The 18,741-nt window shown below is 39.3% G+C and overlaps 5 protein-coding genes and 1 pseudogene across 7 annotated transcripts; 3 read left to right on the top strand and 3 right to left on the bottom strand.

Moving 5' to 3' along the window:
* Positions 1-328: 328 nt before the first annotated feature.
* On the top strand, positions 329-2,736 carry LOC108811411 (YTH domain-containing protein ECT1). The gene is made up of 7 exons (XM_018583462.2): positions 329-579; positions 845-915; positions 1,012-1,230; positions 1,352-1,864; positions 1,944-2,156; positions 2,234-2,371; positions 2,454-2,736. The coding sequence occupies exons 1-7, from the start codon at positions 525-527 to the stop codon at positions 2,487-2,489; spliced, it is 1,245 nt and encodes a 414-aa protein (XP_018438964.1). The 5' UTR covers positions 329-524; the 3' UTR covers positions 2,490-2,736.
* Positions 2,737-3,382: 646 nt separating this feature from the next.
* LOC130496702 (T-complex protein 1 subunit theta) lies at positions 3,383-6,664 on the top strand. The gene is made up of 13 exons (XM_056989013.1): positions 3,383-3,642; positions 3,775-4,037; positions 4,109-4,255; positions 4,357-4,518; positions 4,654-4,731; positions 4,872-5,005; positions 5,084-5,156; positions 5,233-5,310; positions 5,409-5,531; positions 5,633-5,727; positions 5,836-6,045; positions 6,183-6,240; positions 6,336-6,664. Exons 1-13 carry the CDS (start codon positions 3,507-3,509, stop codon positions 6,411-6,413), a joined length of 1,635 nt encoding a protein of 544 aa, XP_056844993.1. The 5' UTR covers positions 3,383-3,506; the 3' UTR covers positions 6,414-6,664.
* Positions 6,665-7,425: 761 nt separating this feature from the next.
* On the top strand, positions 7,426-7,951 carry LOC108811413 (NADPH-dependent aldehyde reductase-like protein, chloroplastic; annotated as a pseudogene).
* Positions 7,952-8,013: 62 nt separating this feature from the next.
* On the bottom strand, positions 8,014-12,235 carry LOC108811403 (disease resistance protein TAO1). Of its 2 annotated transcripts, XM_018583456.2 has the most exons (5): positions 11,568-12,235; positions 10,355-11,465; positions 9,961-10,251; positions 8,900-9,819; positions 8,625-8,816 (listed from the first exon to the last, which is right to left on the bottom strand). In XM_018583456.2, exons 1-5 carry the CDS (start codon positions 12,170-12,172, stop codon positions 8,765-8,767), a joined length of 2,979 nt encoding a protein of 992 aa, XP_018438958.1. In that variant the 5' UTR covers positions 12,173-12,235; the 3' UTR covers positions 8,625-8,764. The 2 variants fall into 2 exon arrangements, with proteins under 2 accessions (XP_018438956.1, XP_018438958.1); XM_018583454.2 differs by having other exon boundaries at positions 8,014-9,819.
* A 39-nt stretch (positions 12,236-12,274) lies between these two features.
* On the bottom strand, positions 12,275-14,110 carry LOC130496704 (protein SINE2-like). Its single transcript, XM_056989015.1, has 2 exons — positions 12,996-14,110; positions 12,275-12,915 (listed from the first exon to the last, which is right to left on the bottom strand). The coding sequence occupies exons 1-2, from the start codon at positions 13,995-13,997 to the stop codon at positions 12,421-12,423; spliced, it is 1,497 nt and encodes a 498-aa protein (XP_056844995.1). The 5' UTR covers positions 13,998-14,110; the 3' UTR covers positions 12,275-12,420.
* Positions 14,111-15,452: 1,342 nt separating this feature from the next.
* On the bottom strand, positions 15,453-17,945 carry LOC108811408 (DUF724 domain-containing protein 2). Of its 2 annotated transcripts, XM_018583460.2 has the most exons (7): positions 17,481-17,945; positions 16,986-17,402; positions 16,864-16,902; positions 16,682-16,778; positions 16,533-16,591; positions 15,888-16,459; positions 15,453-15,659 (listed from the first exon to the last, which is right to left on the bottom strand). In XM_018583460.2, exons 1-7 carry the CDS (start codon positions 17,898-17,900, stop codon positions 15,647-15,649), a joined length of 1,617 nt encoding a protein of 538 aa, XP_018438962.2. In that variant the 5' UTR covers positions 17,901-17,945; the 3' UTR covers positions 15,453-15,646. The 2 variants fall into 2 exon arrangements, with proteins under 2 accessions (XP_018438962.2, XP_056844994.1); XM_056989014.1 differs by lacking the exon at positions 15,453-15,659 and having other exon boundaries at positions 15,884-16,459.
* Positions 17,946-18,741: the final 796 nt, after the last annotated feature.

The following is an 18,741-nucleotide window of genomic DNA, read 5'->3' as shown; positions in this document are numbered from 1 at the left end:
CCAACTTAATTTAGGTGGACGGTCATTAGAAGTTAGTCGGATTTTATTCGAAAACCTCTAGGTACCGGGATCACAAAAATATACTTAATAAAATAAATCTGTCATCCTAATAAAAAAATAGAATTTTCAAAATTGTTTTTTTTTGTCAACTTCAAAATTGTTTTCTAAATTTAAATTAAAAACAATCAATAGTAATGTTCAGAAATCAGAATATTCTCGTGTGTCATTAAGAAGAAGAGCCTTATCTTTTTTTTTATTGGTTAGTTCTGGTTTTTTGTCGCTTAGAATTCCTGGTTAATTACTACTTTTATTACCCTCTCAGCATTTCTCTCTTTAACCAAAAGGATATATCACACCGCCTTGGAGAAGACGAAGAAACAAACAACTTCTTCTATAAACCCCCCTCCCCCTCTCAACGAAGCCTCTCTGGGTTTTTCGAGGTTGCGTTCTCCGATAGACGTCTCCCTAGCGCTCTACTCCTCTTAAAGCTTCCACCTTTTTTTTTCTCGATACTCTCTCTAGACATGGCTGGAACCGCTTCTTCTTCCGATAGCCTCGCCACTAGCTTCCCTCTTCTGGGTATGTTCATTTCCACTCAAAGTTCATTTCTTTTGGTATATCATAGAACCTTCCTTTGCTATTGATTGTGAACAACCTTGTGGATTGTATGGTCAGCATCTTTTTTTTTAGATTGTGTCCGGAGATGATAAGTTAGTTAAATCACATGTTTTTTTTTAATCTCCTTTCATCAGTGTTTTGTCTTGTTCAGACTATGCAATTTGATTTTGAGGTTTTGTTTATTAGAAATACTGAGTTGGGTTTGTGTATAATATGGTTGTTGCAGAAACAGCAGATTTGTTTCAGGAGTTGTCTTTAGGTTCAAATGGAGATGAACCCACTAGGAACCGTTACAAGGTACTTTGCTTCCTCTTTTACTGAAATGAAAAGTCTTTCAACTTAAAATTGTGCGTTTCTGTGTACTGATTGATTATGTTTTTATTGTGACAAAAGGGTTCTCTTCAGCACCAGTATGGACATGTACCTTCTGGTGCATTCACTGCTCCATCTCTCCATGGAAGCGAAAGAAGGCCTAACCTTCCAAATGGTGGAGACCTGTTTGGTTCATACCCGTGGGGTTACTACCCATCAAACCATCCATCCGGTGGCTACCAGGATCAGAACTTTGGTTATGGCCACAACAGCAGTTCAAACACCTTTTCACATCTCATGGTATGTTTGTTCTGTTTCATCACACCTTATTATCTCTCACCTCTCTTTCTATGTAGAATGTATTTTTTTGGTTTCTTCTTCTTTTAAGGTTGGGACTTAATCTGATGTTCCTTTCTTACAGAATCCACACAGTTCACAAGATGCATTGAGCTTTGACCAATTCGGATATAATGATCATATGTATTCCAACAATGGACTGTATGGACTATACGGGAATGTAATAGACTCTGGTCATGCTTACGGAACGTTTGGTTATGATTCCTGGAAGCTCGGGAGAGGATGGTACCCTGTTGATGGTTATAAAAAGACCAGAAGCTTCAACTACGGGCGTGGTGGCTACAGCGAAGAGAAAGCAGATAGGCTCAACGAGCTTTGCAGAGGACCAAGGAGCAGTGATTCAAAAACTCCACAAGGTCTTAACTCCACAGTGGAAGATCTCCAGCGCTACAATGGTGAGAGTTTCCCTGAGACATTCACCAAAGCAAAGTTCTTTGTGATCAAGTCGTACAGCGAAGACGATGTTCACAACAGTATAAAGTATGGTGTGTGGTCGAGCACGCCAACTGGTAACAAGAAGTTGAATGCTGCGTATCAAGAGAGCTCTCCAGATTGTCCTGTGTATCTTCTGTTCTCGGTTAGTATTGAAAGAGACTTCTCATAGATTTTACATTTAAGTGATTCGCCTGCTGATTGTTTTTTTTTTGTCTTTTCAGGTGAATGCAAGTGGGCAGTTTGTTGGTGTTGCGGAGATGACAGGTCCTGTTGATTTCAACAAGACAATGGAGTATTGGCAGCAAGATAAATGGATTGGTTGCTTCCCTGTAAAGTGGCATATCATCAAAGACGTACCAAACAGTCTAATGAGGCACATTACGCTTGCGAATAACGAGAACAAGCCTGTCACTAACAGCAGAGACACTCAAGAGGTTTTTGTTAAACCTCTCTCGGACCATGTTTGAATTGAATGTATTCTTATTATCAAACGTCTATGGCTTTTTTGTAGGTTAAGCTGGAAGATGGAACCAGAATCATAAAGATCTTCAAGGAGTATATGAGCAAGACATGTATACTTGATGATTTCAAGTTTTACGAGACTAGGCAGAAGATAATCAGAGATAAGAAGATCAAGCAGAAGAAACAGGTTTACACTTGTTCAAACCCTGCATCAAAAACCCTTCAACGTCTTCTGGAGGTTACACTGATTCTGATTGTTTCTTGTACAGGTCCTTGATGGAGCTTCTGTGGAAACGATTCACTGAAGTCAATGGGAGGAAAGATGATGACTTTTTAATTGAAAAACAGTTTGAATTATGTTTTTTTTTTAATCTTCAGGCTTTGGAGAACCTAATACACCATTATATGTGGTTTTCTATGCTTTTTTCTAGACAAGGTTACATTGTGTTTTGTTCCTTTGTATAAGGAGGACGCACATCTGATAAAACAAAACTCATGATTTGTTCTTCTTCCCTTCAGAGATTCATCTGATAAGATTCTTGGTTTTATTTACTTATTAGTTCCAAAAAAATTATTTACTAGTTTTTTCTTTCTTTTTTTTTTATTTAGAGAAATTATAATTCTAACAGCCAGTGAATTATTTAAAAGAGATTTACATGCAAGATTGTAAAAATTATTTTGGTTTCATTTTGAATTTTTTATTTTTCTAAATGGATATTACTACAAAAAAAAAGTTTTCTAATCTATTAAAACAAAAGTATAATTAGTATTCAGAAAATAAGATATAAAGTTATATTATATGAAATATAACTATTAAAATGTAAATCTTGTACTTAAAAGTATTAGTTATAAATTTATAAAATGAAAAAAACCCCAAAATCTAGTTTCACCTTTGAAATAGATATTTAAAACATATTTCTCTTCTCTTTTTTTTTTTGATAAAAAAACACATTTCTCTCTCGTGGTCCCTATACTTCCGTAAAATCCTAATTTCGTCACTCAAGATTTACAATTATCGCATTGACCCAGACTGGTCCCTGAAGTTCCGTATATTCCTAATTGCATCCCTCAAAATTCAAGACTCGCGCATCAAACCCCCGAGGTTTGGCAAAATTACGGCCGGGTAAGCTTCAAACGACGGCGTTTAAGCGTCCAAACTAACGAAGAAAACAGTACTTCAAAAACCTCGAAAGGTTTCTAGGTCAATCCACAGCCATTTCTACACTCTTTAACACTCTACAAACTATAACAGAGAGAGAGATTGTTCGCTTCGATCTTTAGTAAGGGACGAGCTAAAGCTTACAGATCTTAATCGGAGAAAGATGCAGCCGTACGGTATCCAATCGATGCTCAAGGAAGGCTACAGACACCTCTCGGGTCTAGACGAAGCCGTCATCAAAAACATCGAAGCTTGCAAGGAGCTCTCCACCATCACCCGCACCTCTCTCGGCCCCAACGGTTCGTTAATCGCTTCCTCGATTCATTTTTTTCTCTCGAGATCCGCGAGTAGAATCTATAGTGATTGGATCTGCTTACGGTTTAGTGAGTTAGTGTGGATCTGATGATAGGGCTCCTCTTTTGTTTGTTTAGGGATGAACAAGATGGTTATAAACCATTTAGATAAGCTCTTTGTCACGAACGACGCTGCGACGATTGTGAACGAGCTCGAGATTCAGCACCCTGCCGCGAAGATTCTTGTTCTAGCTGCCAAGGCTCAGCAAGAAGAGATCGGGGACGGAGCTAATCTGACGATCTCCTTTGCTGGGGAGCTTTTGCAGAATGCTGAGGAGCTTATTAGGATGGGGTTGCATCCGAGTGAGATTATCAGTGGATATAACAAAGCTATCGTTAAGGTTGGGGTTTGTGACTTTATTGTTGGTGTTTTTGTTTCTATTTTGATTGTCTAAGTAATGTATTTATGCAGGTTGTTGAGATTCTTGAGCAATTGGTTGAGAGTGGTTCTGAGACGATGGATGTGCGTAGCAAAGATGAAGTTGTTTCGAGGATGAGAGCTGCTGTTGCTAGCAAGCAGTTTGGTCAAGAGGAGATTTTGTGTTCCTTAGTTGCTGATGTGAGTGTTTTTTTTTTTTGCTTCATTGTCTTATCTACTAAAGTTTAATTTTTTTTTAAGCTGATGAGTTTTACTTGTTTTGTTTTTTTGTTGTTGTTCAGGCTTGTATTCAAGTCTGTCCCAAAAATCCAACGAACTTCAATGTGGATAACGTCCGTGTTGCCAAGCTTCTTGGAGGAGGATTGCACAACTCTTGCATTGTCCGTGGCATGGTTTTGAAAAGTGATGCTGTTGGGAGCATTAAGCGAATGGAGAAGGCAAAGGTGAGGAGATTGTTTGTACTTTGTTGTCCATTATTTTGATCGGATTTATGCCCCTTAAGAATTATAGCTTTGTGTTTATGTCTTTCCTGGTTTCGATAGCTGAATGTTCACGAACCCTTTTTGTAACTTCTTCAGGTTGCTGTGTTTGCTGGGGGCGTTGATACTACTGCAACAGAGACTAAAGGAACTGTCTTGATCCATAGCGCTGAGCAGGTTAGTTTTTTTCTCCACCAGGCGCTTTCAATCTATGTAATAGGGTAAAAAAGCTGAGGATAAATAATCTGTGTTCTGAAGTATGGTTGTGTGTTGTTAACCATATTATAACGCATTTGTTTGTTTCTTTGGTTCTCTAGCTAGAGAACTATGCAAAGACAGAGGAAGCTAAAGTCGAGGAGCTGATTAAAGCTGTTGCTGAATCAGGAGCTAAAGTAATTGTTAGTGGTGGATCAGTTGGAGAAATGGCTTTGCATTTCTGTGAGCGCTACAAGTATGTGAAAACCTAATATCTTCTTAATCCTAATATCTTCTTAATGTCATTTCTAATATGAACGTTCTTTCTTGGCAGGATAATGGTCTTGAAAATTAGCTCAAAGTTTGAACTCAGGCGTTTCTGCCGTACAGCTGGGGCTGTCGCTCATGTAAGTGGTATTCATTCACATTCTTTATAATTATCTAATGGTGTTATATCTTTAATACTTTATAATTATCAAACAGTTGAAACTGAGCCGACCAAGCCCTGATGATCTGGGTTACGTTGATTCCATATCAGTCGAGGAGATTGGTGGTGTGACAGTGAGTACTCCTTTTCTCCTTTCAAACCGGTTACTTTCCGTCTGGTTGATTAAATTTTCCTTTCATTGATAAGCAATTTTCGGTCTTGATGTATGTAGGTAACTATTGCAAGAAACGAGCAAGGTGGTAACTCAATCTCTACAGTTGTTTTGCGTGGAAGCACGGATAGCATCTTGGACGACCTTGAAAGAGCTGTTGATGATGGAGTTAATACATACAAGGTAATCTATGCTGTCATTTTCCACTGTCCATTTTTCTTTGCTCTAAATATTTTGTACTTGTCTTGACTTTTGCCATTACTTACTCTATAATTCTTTCTTAGGCTATGTGCAGAGACAGCCGTATCGTTCCTGGGGCTGCAGCTACTGAAATTGAACTGGCACAGAGATTGAAGGAATATGCCAATGCAGAAACAGGGTAAGTTCTTTTAAGCATATGTAGAATATCATGTGTAAGGGATATCTTCTTATACAAAACGGCATGGTTTTGGTTGCTGAAAATTGGGGATTTACTTTGATCTTTCAGGTTAGACAAATATGCCATCACCAAATACGCAGAGAGCTTCGAGTTTGTACCCAAAACCCTTGCAGACAACGCTGGCCTCAATGCGATGGAAATCATTGCCTCTCTGTACACCGGACACGGATCTGGAAACACAAAGCTAGGCATCGACTTGGAGGAAGGTGCTTGTAAGGATGTCTCAGATACAAAAGTGTGGGATCTTTTTGCAACCAAGTATGTTTCACTCTGTCTCTCAACCATTAAGATCCTTCTATCATATAGTGTTTCCTTTCCACTCACGATAAACTGAAGTAAAATTTTTTGTACTGTTTCTTATATCTTTGTAACTAAGGCACTAAGTCTCTGTGCAGGTTATTTGCTCTGAAGTATGCTTCCGATGCTGCATGCACGGTGCTTCGCGTAGACCAGGTATGCTCACCTGATAGTATCTGCATCGTTACTCAATGAGTAGAGTAAAAGCCTACATATTTATACTCTTGTCTGGGTGTATGTAAAATATGCAGATTATAATGGCGAAACAAGCAGGTGGGCCAAGGAGAGACGCTGCACAAGCAGCCGGTGCAGGCGCAGAGGAAGACTAAGCTGTAGAACCAACAAGTACCTCGTAGTGAAACTCTTTTTCTGTAACCATTTTTTTAAATTCTGGGAAAATTTTGGTATGTCTCAGTATGAGGTTGTGATCTTGTGTACACAACACCAGCTTAAGGTTTTGCCTTTTGGTTTGCAATGTTGGTTTGTTCGGGCTTAAAATTTCCCGGTTTAGCTAAATTGGATTATTGCGAAAGTCTTTTTTTTTTATATTAGTCAATGTTAAGACTTCGATTCGGTTCGACTGTTTTGATACGTACTATCTGGTTTTGAAGAATAGTAACGAGTTCTTTTTCGGTAAAAATAAAAATGACTATTCGAACAATAGAACATACAATTTGAACCTAAGTAAGTTCTAAGCTTTCTATGCTCCTCACTTGCGCTTCAAGTAGGAGCAAGATGAGGAGGCATCATCATATCATCTCCCAGTTGCACCCACATGAAGGAAGCAAGCCCTGCAACCACAAGTGAGAAGAAACTCAAACCCCAGCTCAACACACTTTTCTTGCTCCTGTCCCGTCTTGTTGACTCTGTTACAATCTCTTCTCTCTTCACTTTGGCCTCAGACTCCAAATCTATCTTTAGTTTCTCACAGATGTCTTCTGTTGGAGTAGTAGTACCAGATCTCTCATGAATTGGTGATGATGATGAGCTCTCACTGTACTGTCGTAGCTGCTCTCTGTTCTCCAGCAGTACAGTGAATGAATCTTGCGTGAAACCGTGCCTGCTACGTTCTGACCGTTTCTTCTTCTTTCTGTTTCGTCTTGAACTTCTTGGTCGACTGGTCCTAGAGCAAACGGATTCGTTAAACTCCATGTTACCATCATCTTCAACACCATAAGTCACCACCAAAGGAGAGCCCGACACACCATCATCTTCTTGGTCCTTTACATAACTCCTGTTATGTGATGCCTCTCTTATCAATCTCTTGAGATGTGTATGTTTAATTTCGAATCAAAGGTGAATGCTTTCATCGGCTGCTACTTGTGTTCTTAACCACTCTCTCTTTGTTTGTTTTTTGTGGAGTGTAGTGTCAACATAAAAGGAGCGTTTCTTTGCAGCAACGAAGCTGCTAACAGGCTCAAACAGGGAGGTGGTGGTCGGATCATACTCCTCACATCTTCCATGACCCGAGGGTTGAAGCCTGGATTCGGCGCCTATGCAGCTTCAAAGCAGCTGTGGAAACGATGGTCAAGATTCTTGCGAAAGAGCTCAAAGGAACAGGGATCACTGCAAACTGCGCAGCTCCGAGACCCATCGCCACTGAGATGTTCTTTGAAGGAAAGAGCTCGGAGGTTGTTGGAGAAGATAGCTGCAGAGAATCCTTTTGGGAGGGTCGGCGAAGTCAAAGATGTGGTGCCTCTTGTTGGGTTCTTGGCTAGCGATGGTCGTGAACGGATCAACGGGCAGATCATTGCTGTTAGTGGTGGATATGTGTAAAAGGATTGGTCTTTTTTAGCAGCCTCCTTGCTTGCTGTTCTTTTGAAGCTTACTGATGATGATATGTTTGCAGATGTGTGTGTGGTTAGGTTGTCGGTTATCGAGATGATGATATAACAATAATAACCAGATAGTGATTCTGATTTGATGCTCTGTTAGAAAGATAACCAAAATGTATGAGAGAATTGGTTCCTCGTTTATTCATAGAGTTTAAGTGCGAGCTCATTACCCACCGCAAAAGGATGATTGATAATCATACACAAAAAAAAAAAAAAACACAACATTACATTTATTAACCCATCAACTGGTATTAAGGTAGTGCACTCCACATTCTTTTATCATCCATTCTTCTTTGTCGACCCCAAACTCAAAGCAAAGTTCGTCTGAAGTCACGTCTGTTTTGAATTCAAAGATGTACAGATGTTCCGTTAAAGGACGATACAGAATGTGGGAACTTAGACTGCACAAGACAAGGCTATTATTCTGTTTGATCCCATGATGTACGACCACATCTTCTCCTTTAGCAGCTTCAACCTCATTTTTACAGACCAGCAAGATGCAAGCCTTCCATATCATAGATGAAGGTGAAGGCCTTTCGTTCAACTTCATTACTAGGGAACCTCCATTAGCTTGATAATTGAAGTAGTTAGGCATTTCTTTCCCGGGTAAGATCGTAACATTATATTTAGTCGATGACTTGATGATGACATCTCTGGCTTCTTTATTCAGTTTGAAGCAGTTGGCGAAGTTGAGATCAATCTTTTGATTAAGAAAGCAGGAGCAGTCTAGTCTCTCCAGAGACTCACAATCTTCTGCGTCTATCTCTGATAAGGAACTTGGAAGCTGTGGTATTGACAAGAGCTCTTTGCATCCCTTGAGTACAAGTCGACGAAGACGAGAGATTCTATTGATCCAAGGAGAAATCTCTTGTACTTTTGTGTTGCTCATGAACAGACCTGTCATGGTTTCAAGAACATGAGGGAACTCCTTGAGGTTCTCGCTGTATGACATATACAAGACATCAAGACGAGGCCACAACCTGATCGATGAAGGCACTTCTTTAATCGCAGTTCCAGCGAGATACATAGATTTGATGTTCGTGGAGATCTCAGGAAAACGTTTCATCAAGGAGCAATCAGTGAGATCAAGTAAACTCAGAGATTTCATGTTGATGTTGACGGGAAGAACCTCCAGCTTACGACATCCACTCAAAAACAACGATTCTAGTTTATGGAGGTTTCCAATAGAGGAAGGGACTCTCACTAAACTTGAGCATCTTCTAAAAGCCAATTCCTTGAGACTAGTGGCGTTTCCAATAGAGGAAGGGATTCCCACTAAACTTAAGCAACCACTAAAATTTAATATCTTGAGATTAGTGGCGTTTCCAATAGAGGAAGGGACTCCCACTAAACTTAAGCAACCACTAAAATTTAATATCTTGAGATTAGTGGCGTTTCCAATAGAGGAAGGGACTCCCACTAAACTTGAGCAATCATTAAAATTCAATTTCTCTACGTTTCTTATGGCATTTCCAATAGAGGAAGGGACTCCCACTAAACTTGAGCAACCACTAAAACTCAATTCCCTGAGACTAGTGGCGTTTTCAATAGAGGAAGGGATTCCCACTAAACTCGAGCAACCACTAAAATCCAATTTCTCTACGTATCTTATGGCATTTCCAATAAAAAGTGGGAGCTCCACCAAACTTGAACATCCTTTGAGATCTAACTCTTTGAGATTAGTGGCACTAACAGAGGAAGGGAGCTCTACCAAACTTGAACACCCTGTGAGATCCAATCTTTTGAGATGAATGCCATTTCCAATAGAAGATGGAAGCTCCACCAAACTTGAACATCCTTTGAGACTTAGCTCTTCTAGATTAGTGGCAGTTGAGAGACTAGAAACATCCTTCAAGTTTTTTGAATCACTCAAATCCACCCACTTGAGATTGCTAAGCAGCTGACAGACAAAAATCAACAAGAACACATTTGTTACATGCTATTAGTCTAGTTTTTTCAATTTACATAGCTGAACAAATCTGATCAAATATTAATGATAACAACTTTGTTCAAAACATATGATAATTTTTATGTTACTTACTGTAGTTCCTTCCCACAACTTCTGAAGTCTGCTAAAAACCATGATTAGTTCCACTAGGAACTCTGGGTTGGGAATACAATTCAAACATGTCATCGGAAAGCATCTCCAATCTAGTAATCTAAGTTTATGAGATAAATATCTTGGTGCAGCAAATAGATGAAATGCATCTCCTCCAGCATCACGTTCCGCTCTTAATCTTAAGAACTGGAGATTAGACATTCCTTCAAAGGCTCTCTCACTAACATTTATTTCATCTCCACGGAACATTCTGCCAATAACACTTCTACTACCCTGAAAACAGAGCCAAAAATAAGGTATAGATGATTGCAGTTTATCAAACAGACTCAGTTGGTAACAAGCAGTACTGCAATGAAACACTAATAGCAAAACTTACCGCTGCATCATCAGCCAGTAGTTCACAAGTATCTCCTTTATCGAACAGAAACTTGCGTTGTCCAGGCTCAGTAGACTGTTTGAGGACAATATCTCTACCCAGCTGGGCTAGCAGATCATGCATAGTCACATATTCCCTTTCGAAAGAGATGAGAGACTTGTCCGCTAAAACGTTAAGCCTTCGCCTCACATCAGAAAATCTCTTTGAAAGATGCTCTACCACTTTCTCTGTCCTTTCAAGGTTGAAAAAGCAGGCTATATGAAGAAACAAATCTTTATTTACATGAGATAGTGCGTTATAACCGAACATCAAAATGTTCTCAATTTCTCCATCAAGGCACATCCTTAGCTCTGGTAGTGCGTCTTCCCACTCCTCCTTTGGCATTCCACGAAAATAAGATCCCATAACCCTTAGTCCCAAAGGGAGTTTACCGGCAAGATCTGTAACTTCCCTTACAAGGTTCTCAAAACCATCTTCAGGGGACTTTTGACCAAAAGCATACATACAAAACATTTGAATAGCCTCACAAGTTGATGGAAAACCAACCTTGTAAATATCAGTGATCCCATGTGCCTTCAGAATCTTTCGGTCTTGCGTCGTAATGATAATCCGACTTCCATCACCAAACCACCTAGTTTCTTTGGCCAAGGCTTCTAGTTGTACTAACCGATCAACGTTATCAAGAACAACAAGAACTTTCTTGTCATTCAGTCTTTCTTGTGCAGCTCCCAAGTGAGCGATCTCGAAATCTTCCTTCTGGTTGAGTAGTTGAGACAAAAGCTTTTGCTGCAAATGCAACTTCACATTGTAGTCGTCTGAACAAACCGGTGGAGTACACATTGCTTTGACATTCATCAGAAAGACACTGTATTGAAAAGTATGGGATAGTTGATTGAACAGACACCTAGCAATGGTGGTCTTGCCAATCCCAGCCGGACCCCAAATCCCTATCATCCTCACTTCATCCAAATCTGTGCGTAAAACCGGCGAAATCTTGTTCATATGAGCTTCCATCCCAATGAGTTCGTCGAAATCTCTTGACGGAGTGGAGTTAAACAACTTCTTTGCAACCTCAGTGACAACATCTTCTATCATTTTTGCCTCATTATCCCTTATACAACATATTCAAAATATATCAAAGTCAATTAAAATTGTTCAAAGTCAACATTCATTTATAGTTTAATTTGTGTTTGGAAAGATTATAAAGACGAACCAGTTCTTAGAGTGGTAACCAGCGAGTGTGGCCACTTGTGCCAAAGCTTGACTCCATTTCCTAATAACCTCGTTTGTTTTACCTTTACAAGTTTTTTTGAAGACTTTCCCAAACTCACCGGCCTGCTTCTTGACATCAGTTGGATCCACTTTATAGAAAACAGGAATCACCGTTTGACCTGACTCTTCTTTACACTTCATAATCTCCACTAACTCGTCAAGACACCAAGAGGAAGAAGCGTATCTTCTCGAGAGCAACACAATCGCAATTCTTGATCCTTTGATTGCCTTCTTGAGCTCATGGCCGATAAACTCTCCTCTAATGATCTTGTTATCAATGAACAGGTTGATTCCTTTGCTCCTACACTCCTTGAGAAGATGGCTGAGAAAGGATATACGGACATCTGCTCCGTGGAAACTCGGGAAGACATCGTGTATAGGCAAAGACGACTGGGGAGATGGTGGAGATGATGAAGAAGGAGGAGAATAAGCAATTATTTTGTTTTCTTGGACTCTGAACTTTCCATAAACAAAAGAAAATATTCTACTACACAAAAGCGTAAAGATGGCAGTAGCAACTATCACAAGGAGAAGGTAAAGATCCATTAGAGAGAAGATGTATAGATCACAGAGACTTAACCAGATCAAGAGAGTAATGATTTACTTGTATATCTAATAAGAAAACGTTGACTTTAAAAATGGCCGGCCGTCTGATTATCACATATAACCAAAAATGTAAACCGGTTCGGTTCATAATTCTTAAGAAACTGTAATTGAAATCACAAACCGGTATGGGTTAGTAAACTTGTTCACAAACGTAAGTTCTAAGCTTTCTATGTTCCACCCCTGATGCTTCAAGTAGGAACAAGATGAGGCATCATAACATCATCTTGCAAATGCACCCACATGAAGGAAGCAAGCCCTGCAAGTACAACTGAGAAGAAACTCAAACCCCATCTCAACACACTTTTCTTGCTCCTGTCCCGTCTTGTTGACTCTGTTACAATCTCTTCTCTCTTCACTTTGGCCTCAGACTCCAAATCTATCTTTAGTTTCTCACAGATGTCTTCTGTTGGAGTAGTGGTACCGGATCTCTCATGTATCGGTGACGATGATGATGAGCTCTCGCTGTACTGTCGTAGCTGCTCTCTGTTCTCCAGCAGTACAGTAAATGAATCTTGCGTGAAACCGTGCCTGCTACGTTCTGACTGTCTCTTCCTCCTGTTTCGCCTTGAACTTCTTGGGCGATTGGTCCTAGAGCAAACCGATTCGTTAAACTCAGAGCTTCTGTTCCTCTGATGGAAACAAACTGACTCCATGTTATCATCTTCATCACCAGAGAACTGAATCTGAAACCAAAGTAGCAGAACACAATAAAACTTACATAAAGAAGAAACACACAAGAGATATAGTCTTTTTATGTCTGTACCTGATTTCTTGAACCGGTTTCTTGGTTATAGTCATCTTCTTGATCGTTTACATAACTCCTGTTACGTGATCTCAGACTCGGTGTAGTAGACTTCACTGATGAATCTGCCTCTCTTATCAATCTCTCTGCTGTTCCCAAGGTATCATGAACAGCCATTCTGACGAAATACACCTCATCTTCCATGTGTTTCTCCATCTCTTGCAACACAAGTTCCACCTCAGAAGATATACTCTTGGGATTCAGATACTTCATCAAAAAGTTAAGCATCTGCACTGCCAAAACCCGTTTCTGAGCATCACCCTCCACAACGCCCAACTCCAGAATCCTAAGACCAGACTTCACCAAAAGCCTCGCGTACGCCTCCACAATAAAGGCATTGCGCTTAGCGAGAGCTATCACAAGCGCCAGATGAGACTCGGCTTCGCTCGAAGTGGCTTCAAGAGCAACAGCCAAGCTCTGACAAACGCTGTTAACCATCTCGTTAGAAGCGTAACGCCAGCTATCGCAGTCCACAAGCGACTTCAAGCAGAGAGCAGACCCCAAAGCAAGATGCTGCTGATGGTGTGAGTCTATAAGAGAGTCAGAGAGCGGTTTGCAGAGAGAATGGATCACATTTCTTTTCTTATCTTCCGCCGTTGCAGGATCGATCCCGTATCTAGCAATAGCAGCTACAGCTTTTGAGCAAGCCTGTTGGACACTTAAGGAACCTCCACAAGAGCTCAACGTCCTTACAATAACCAGCATGATCGTTTCCACGTGGGGAGAGATTTTGACTCCGTGAGCACGTGCGAGGTCTTCAAAGAGAGAGACCGTGTAGCCACCGCCAGAGTCAGAACCGATCTCTTTTGTTTCAGAGACTTGAGTGAGAAACGCATGTATCACTTTTGAATCCAAGTCTTTCACAATGGTTCTCAAGTTGCTCATTGCAGTCTTGTAAGTATCTGGATCTTTGTCGAGATTAGCCAACTCTTGTCTAAATGCTGAACCCAGGTTTCTCCCCATTTTTGATCCCTCTGAGAATAAAAGCAACAACGAAGTCAATAACAAGCAAGATCATAGCCTACAAGATCTTGAACTTTTTTGATCATATCATTTGAGTATATACACAACTTGTAGGAGATTTATATACAAATCATTTGAGTATAAGATTAGATTCTTTAATCCTAACATACTCAATGATTATCTTAAAACAGGATATACACTTTTTTTTTTGGTGCAAAAAACAGGATATACACAACTTAAGAGATATAGTACAATCATTTGAGTATCAGATTAGATTCTTTAATCCTAACAAGTAACAACTATACCGAGATAACTATATTCTATGATTCTATACCATATCCTAATCAGGAAACTAAAAAAAAAATCAATCTTTCCGTAAGAGGATTATACCAAAACCAATGCTAAAAGTTCCCAAAAAAATCAAAACTTTTTATCTAATTTCTTAGGTAAACTGAAAGAAAGTATCATTTTGAGTAAATTGATTCCTAAAAGTTTGAAACTTTAATAACGAAAGAAGAGAACTAGTAACCCTAATCTTACAAAAAAAAAGGGGTATGAACAGAGTTTCGAGTGTCTGCAATAAGTAGTAAGGTTTGATGAATAGCGAAGAATCAAGAATGTACCAGTGTCTGATAGCGAAGATGTGACTCAAGAATCTGAAAGTCTCTAGATTCCAAGAGAGAGAGATGGATCTTTCTTCTCCTCCTTCTTACGATACGACGCGAAGAAAAACCAGAAAAAAAGGATTCAACTTTTGTTTTTGAACCTTGAGAGCGTTTTGGTGCGATGGGCGCGGGTTTTAATTATTGGTAACGCTCCGTAATTGTTGGGTCTTTATGCAAATCTACTCCTTTATTTATCTGTTTTATTACTTAAATAGTACTTATGTTTTGAAATTAACATTTTACACCCCATGTGACTGTTGTAATTTTAGTCCAGATAAATCACCACTTTTTTTATGGAAAATGTTGGTCAATTTGCATTCAAGTTCAGAAACTTCTTACTGTTATATCATTTTTTTATTTTTTTTATTTCCTTATTTTTCATAATCATTTATTTTATTTTGGTCTAGATACAAGATTAGGAAACAAGATTTTTGACTATCATTCCAAATGCAATCAATTGGCAAAACTTCAGCTAATGGTGTTTATGGTCAAATCAATTCATGTTAAATAATGGTGGATTATGTAAAAAAATGTTTGGTCTTGAGAGACCTCTTTGCTGTTCTTCTTAGGCTTAATGTTTGATTGTTTGCAAATCAATGGGTTAAGTTGCTACAATGATATTAAAAAAAGAACCATGATTTGTGATTTCCAGACAATTGTGACTTGTGCAAGCTAGTGTTGTTAGTCTTGTGACGTTGTCCAGTCACGTTTAGAAAAAACATGGTGAACATTTTTAAAACAAAAAAAAAAGTCAATCATACTAATAAACTATGTCAAGATAAGATTAAATACCAAAAGCTTTAAAAGTTTAATAGTTAGCTAGCTTCATTTCTGATGATCCTGTTGTTAGACACTAAGGCCATTTAGGTTCACATACTCTTATCACAACAGCTTGTCTGACTCAAAAGAAAAAAAGCTGCAAAAGACATTGGAACTCTGATCCTGATCTCTTCCTTCTTGATTGAACTCTTGTTCCTTCTTTACTCAGGCTTCTCCCCTGAAATCCACAAAAAAAAAAAAGAAATATTGAAGATGGATAAAACTATAGATAACTAAGCTGAAAATAAAGAAGATTGTGATTACTAGGCTATTGTAATAGCATTAGCAAGTAGTATCAACGACTAACCAATAATTAACCATCTTTTAAAGATCTCTTACGAGTTCTACCAACCAATAATACAAAGCCTATTTAACTAAAAATCAAAGAGAGAGTTTTGCTTTTTACCAGGGAGCAGATGAGGTTGCTCTGAACTCAGACTCCAGATTGTCAAGCACTACGCCAGGATCTCTTGCACGTGACTCCATCTGAGATAAATTTCGGTAGGCCGTTTCACTCTCCTCTCTCAGAGCCACTTGCTGCCTCTCCAGCTCAACAATCTTGTGTTTCAGAGCCATCATCTCTCCCTCTAGACCATTTCGCTTCACCATTTCCTTTAGCTGTTTACTTTTGATACCCAATAGCTTGTTGATCCGTGCCAGAGGAGCTGAAACATCGAAACCCTGTTTCCGTAGCTCGGCGAAAGACTCTCTGAAGCTGTCTAGTTGGCTCATGGGAACGTCGGGTTCGAGATCGTTGAAGCTTTCCACCAACTTGGAAAAGGTGAGCATCATACCAAGGGCACGGCCTTCACGGGACACTTCAGGTTTCCCAACCAATGGGCTGAAATGAGGAGTTTGTTGTGGTGCTCTCTGGAAGACTAGTTTTGTTTCGAGTTCCAGCCAAAGCGACGACTCCTTAGCAAAAGGCAAAACGACTATTCTCATCGTTTCATCGTTATTAACTTCTTCGTTGCTCTCCTGCCATCCCCAAAGGAAGATAAAATAAGTAATCGTGAGAATGCTTGATGAAGCAAAGATATAGATTACTCACCGGCTGGACAGTGAATTCTTCAGTTCCAGACTCTGTTAGAGATGAAACTGATTCAGTTTCTGCAAAAAAAGAAAAAAAAAGTGGAACTGTTTCAAGAACATGGCAGAAACAAAGTCCATGACACACTAATGAGAGGGTTAAAGACATACCAGTAGCAGTCTCAGTCTCACTTAAGTCTGGATTGTGTTCTACTTCTCCTCTTTTCCTCTTACGACTGTCATCTTCCCTGCTGTGTTCATCAGGCACCTGGTGCATACATACAAGTGTCAAACCCCAAAGGAGAGAGCTCATGAAGAAGACTAATGTTAAATAATAACAAAACCAACTTTACCTCTTTCTCTTTCTCTCCATTTACTTCACTAGTGTTTTGCTGAAAAGGGAAAGAAAACATAACACTCTAATTATAAATCAAAACAAGAATCAAAAGCTGACTCAAACCAGAGAGAAACTAACCAAGACGAGTTTAGCTATTGTCTCCTCCGAAGGCCTTAGTGCATCGTGTTTGAACACCAGAGAGCCATTTTCTCCCTTCAAACACACAGTGTACCTATTCTCACAGAGGATACTCGTCACTGTCCCTGAACGCCATCCCGGGTCAATAAACACTTCAACAGACTCCATCAACCCAAAGCGTTCAACAGAAACAGTTGGCGGTGTGAGTCTTATGCTGCTTGAATCAACGGTTATGTTTGGTTTCGGTGCTTCACCACCATCATCACTCCAGCTCAGGTTTTTCAAAGACTTGACAACGAAACTCTTCCTGTTTCCCATCTCCTTGACAATCACTGATGGTACCCACACATCAGTACCCTTGACTCTCACTTCCACCATGGTCCCACAACTAAACCTAGACTTCTTATTACTCAGTACCTTCCAAGAAACAACCAAACCAAAGAATGTTGAGAAAACTACATGTAAAGAAACAAAAAAAACAAAATAAGCTCGAACCTTGTTTTTTGGTTTGACCCATTCTTGTTTGACCCAGTCAAAGTGTTGTCTCACTTGTCCTGTCTGAAACTGAAACAGAACCGGTGGGGAATCGAAGTAAACCCAAACTACATCATCCTCATGGTTTATCTTCTTGACAACCACACCGGTCCACCACCCACCTCCACGAGACGCCTCCACCACACACCCTTCCTCGAACTCCGCCGCCGCCGCGAACAGACTCTCCGGCGTAATCGGCCGGAGGAATCTCCGGTAAGTGGTTTTCGGAGTGGTGGTGGAGCCACCATCGTTGGCTAGCAGAGACACATTCAGCTTCTTGGTTCCGTATTTAGGCAGAGGGTCTTCGAGGATGGCTCTGAACCACGACCCTTTGAGCCCTTCTTCGTCGGAGTAGACTTCAATCTCATCGCCTCTCTTCATTGTCGTTGTCGGAAGGTAAAAACCGAAACTTTCTATCCTTGTACGAGCCCTAAAAACTGAGTGTAAGTAAACAGAGAGAGTGATAAGAAAATAAATATGATCTTTGTTTTTTTTCAATTTTTTTGGCGCGATTTAAATTAAATCATGCAAAAAAACACAAATTAGCTAATGGGTCTATGATTGTTCGGCCTAGGCTAAGATTAGCTAATGGGAATTTTTTCATTTTTTGGCGGGATTTAAATTTTCATATGATCATTGTATTTCATAGTGTAATCTTTAATGGACTCGGTTTTTCTTTTAATTTTATATGGCAAACTAAAAATCATAAAATTAAACTGGAAACGTGAATATTTTTTATTAGAAAATTATGGTCTGAAAATTATGGTCTGAAGTTTTCTCATAGTGTAGTTTCATTGAAATCATTTATTAGAAAATTATGGTCTGAAGTTTTCATTTATTTTAAGTAGGTTTATTGAATGATGTTGATTAATATCGTAAGTCTAGTATGAACCATTTGAAACCAGCTAATCCAAAAATGTGTCACTTTGGAGATTTTTAACTTATTTATGGGAATCGATATAGTTATGGGTTTGTTCTAGGTGATTTTTGTATATAGTTATGTTGCGCTGGTGTGTTCTCAGAATTACTCCATCTTTTCCATATTTAAATGATTAATGTTTTTCTTCTAAAAATTGCACTTAAAAATATTAATATGTTATAACATTAGATTTTCCATCTTATGAATAATTAGATTTCTTACTTTATGCGGTAAACATTTTTATGAAAATGTTGATCAATATGCATTAAATTCATGAAATTCTTACTATAATTTGGTTTGTAT

The sequence above is a fragment of the Raphanus sativus genome, chromosome 6 (assembly GCF_000801105.2).
Source record: "Raphanus sativus cultivar WK10039 chromosome 6, ASM80110v3, whole genome shotgun sequence".
NCBI lineage: Eukaryota > Viridiplantae > Streptophyta > Magnoliopsida > Brassicales > Brassicaceae > Raphanus > Raphanus sativus.
The sequence above is the reverse complement of the archived record's forward strand: the minus strand, read 5'-3'. Positions and strand labels throughout refer to the sequence as shown.

What these genes read in the sequence shown, in the direction of transcription:
- LOC108811403 (XM_018583454.2), bottom strand. Translation starts at nt 12,172, where the DNA reads ATGGATCTTTACCTTCTCCTTGTGATAGTTGCTACTGCCATCTTTACG. An exon ending in GGTTACCACTCTAAGAACTG is followed by an intron (nt 11,466 to 11,567) that starts GTTCGTCTTTAT and finishes ATGTTGTATAAG; the next exon opens with GGATAATGAGGCAAAAATGA. An exon ending in AGTTGTGGGAAGGAACTACA is followed by an intron (nt 9,820 to 9,960) that starts GTAAGTAACATA and finishes TTTGTCTGTCAG; the next exon opens with CTGCTTAGCAATCTCAAGTG.
- LOC108811411 (XM_018583462.2), top strand. Translation starts at nt 525, where the DNA reads ATGGCTGGAACCGCTTCTTCTTCCGATAGCCTCGCCACTAGCTTCCCT. An exon ending in CTGTGTATCTTCTGTTCTCG is followed by an intron (nt 1,865 to 1,943) that starts GTTAGTATTGAA and finishes TTGTCTTTTCAG; the next exon opens with GTGAATGCAAGTGGGCAGTT. An exon ending in AGATCAAGCAGAAGAAACAG is followed by an intron (nt 2,372 to 2,453) that starts GTTTACACTTGT and finishes TTTCTTGTACAG; the next exon opens with GTCCTTGATGGAGCTTCTGT.
- LOC130496704 (XM_056989015.1), bottom strand. Translation starts at nt 13,997, where the DNA reads ATGGGGAGAAACCTGGGTTCAGCATTTAGACAAGAGTTGGCTAATCTC. An exon ending in AAACCGGTTCAAGAAATCAG is followed by an intron (nt 12,916 to 12,995) that starts GTACAGACATAA and finishes CTTTGGTTTCAG; the next exon opens with ATTCAGTTCTCTGGTGATGA.
- LOC130496702 (XM_056989013.1), top strand. Translation starts at nt 3,507, where the DNA reads ATGCAGCCGTACGGTATCCAATCGATGCTCAAGGAAGGCTACAGACAC. An exon ending in TGTGTTCCTTAGTTGCTGAT is followed by an intron (nt 4,256 to 4,356) that starts GTGAGTGTTTTT and finishes GTTGTTGTTCAG; the next exon opens with GCTTGTATTCAAGTCTGTCC. An exon ending in CGGTGCTTCGCGTAGACCAG is followed by an intron (nt 6,241 to 6,335) that starts GTATGCTCACCT and finishes TAAAATATGCAG; the next exon opens with ATTATAATGGCGAAACAAGC.
- LOC108811408 (XM_018583460.2), bottom strand. Translation starts at nt 17,900, where the DNA reads ATGAAGAGAGGCGATGAGATTGAAGTCTACTCCGACGAAGAAGGGCTC. An exon ending in CAATAGCTAAACTCGTCTTG is followed by an intron (nt 16,903 to 16,985) that starts GTTAGTTTCTCT and finishes TTCCCTTTTCAG; the next exon opens with CAAAACACTAGTGAAGTAAA. An exon ending in ATGGAGAGAAAGAGAAAGAG is followed by an intron (nt 16,779 to 16,863) that starts GTAAAGTTGGTT and finishes TGTATGCACCAG; the next exon opens with GTGCCTGATGAACACAGCAG.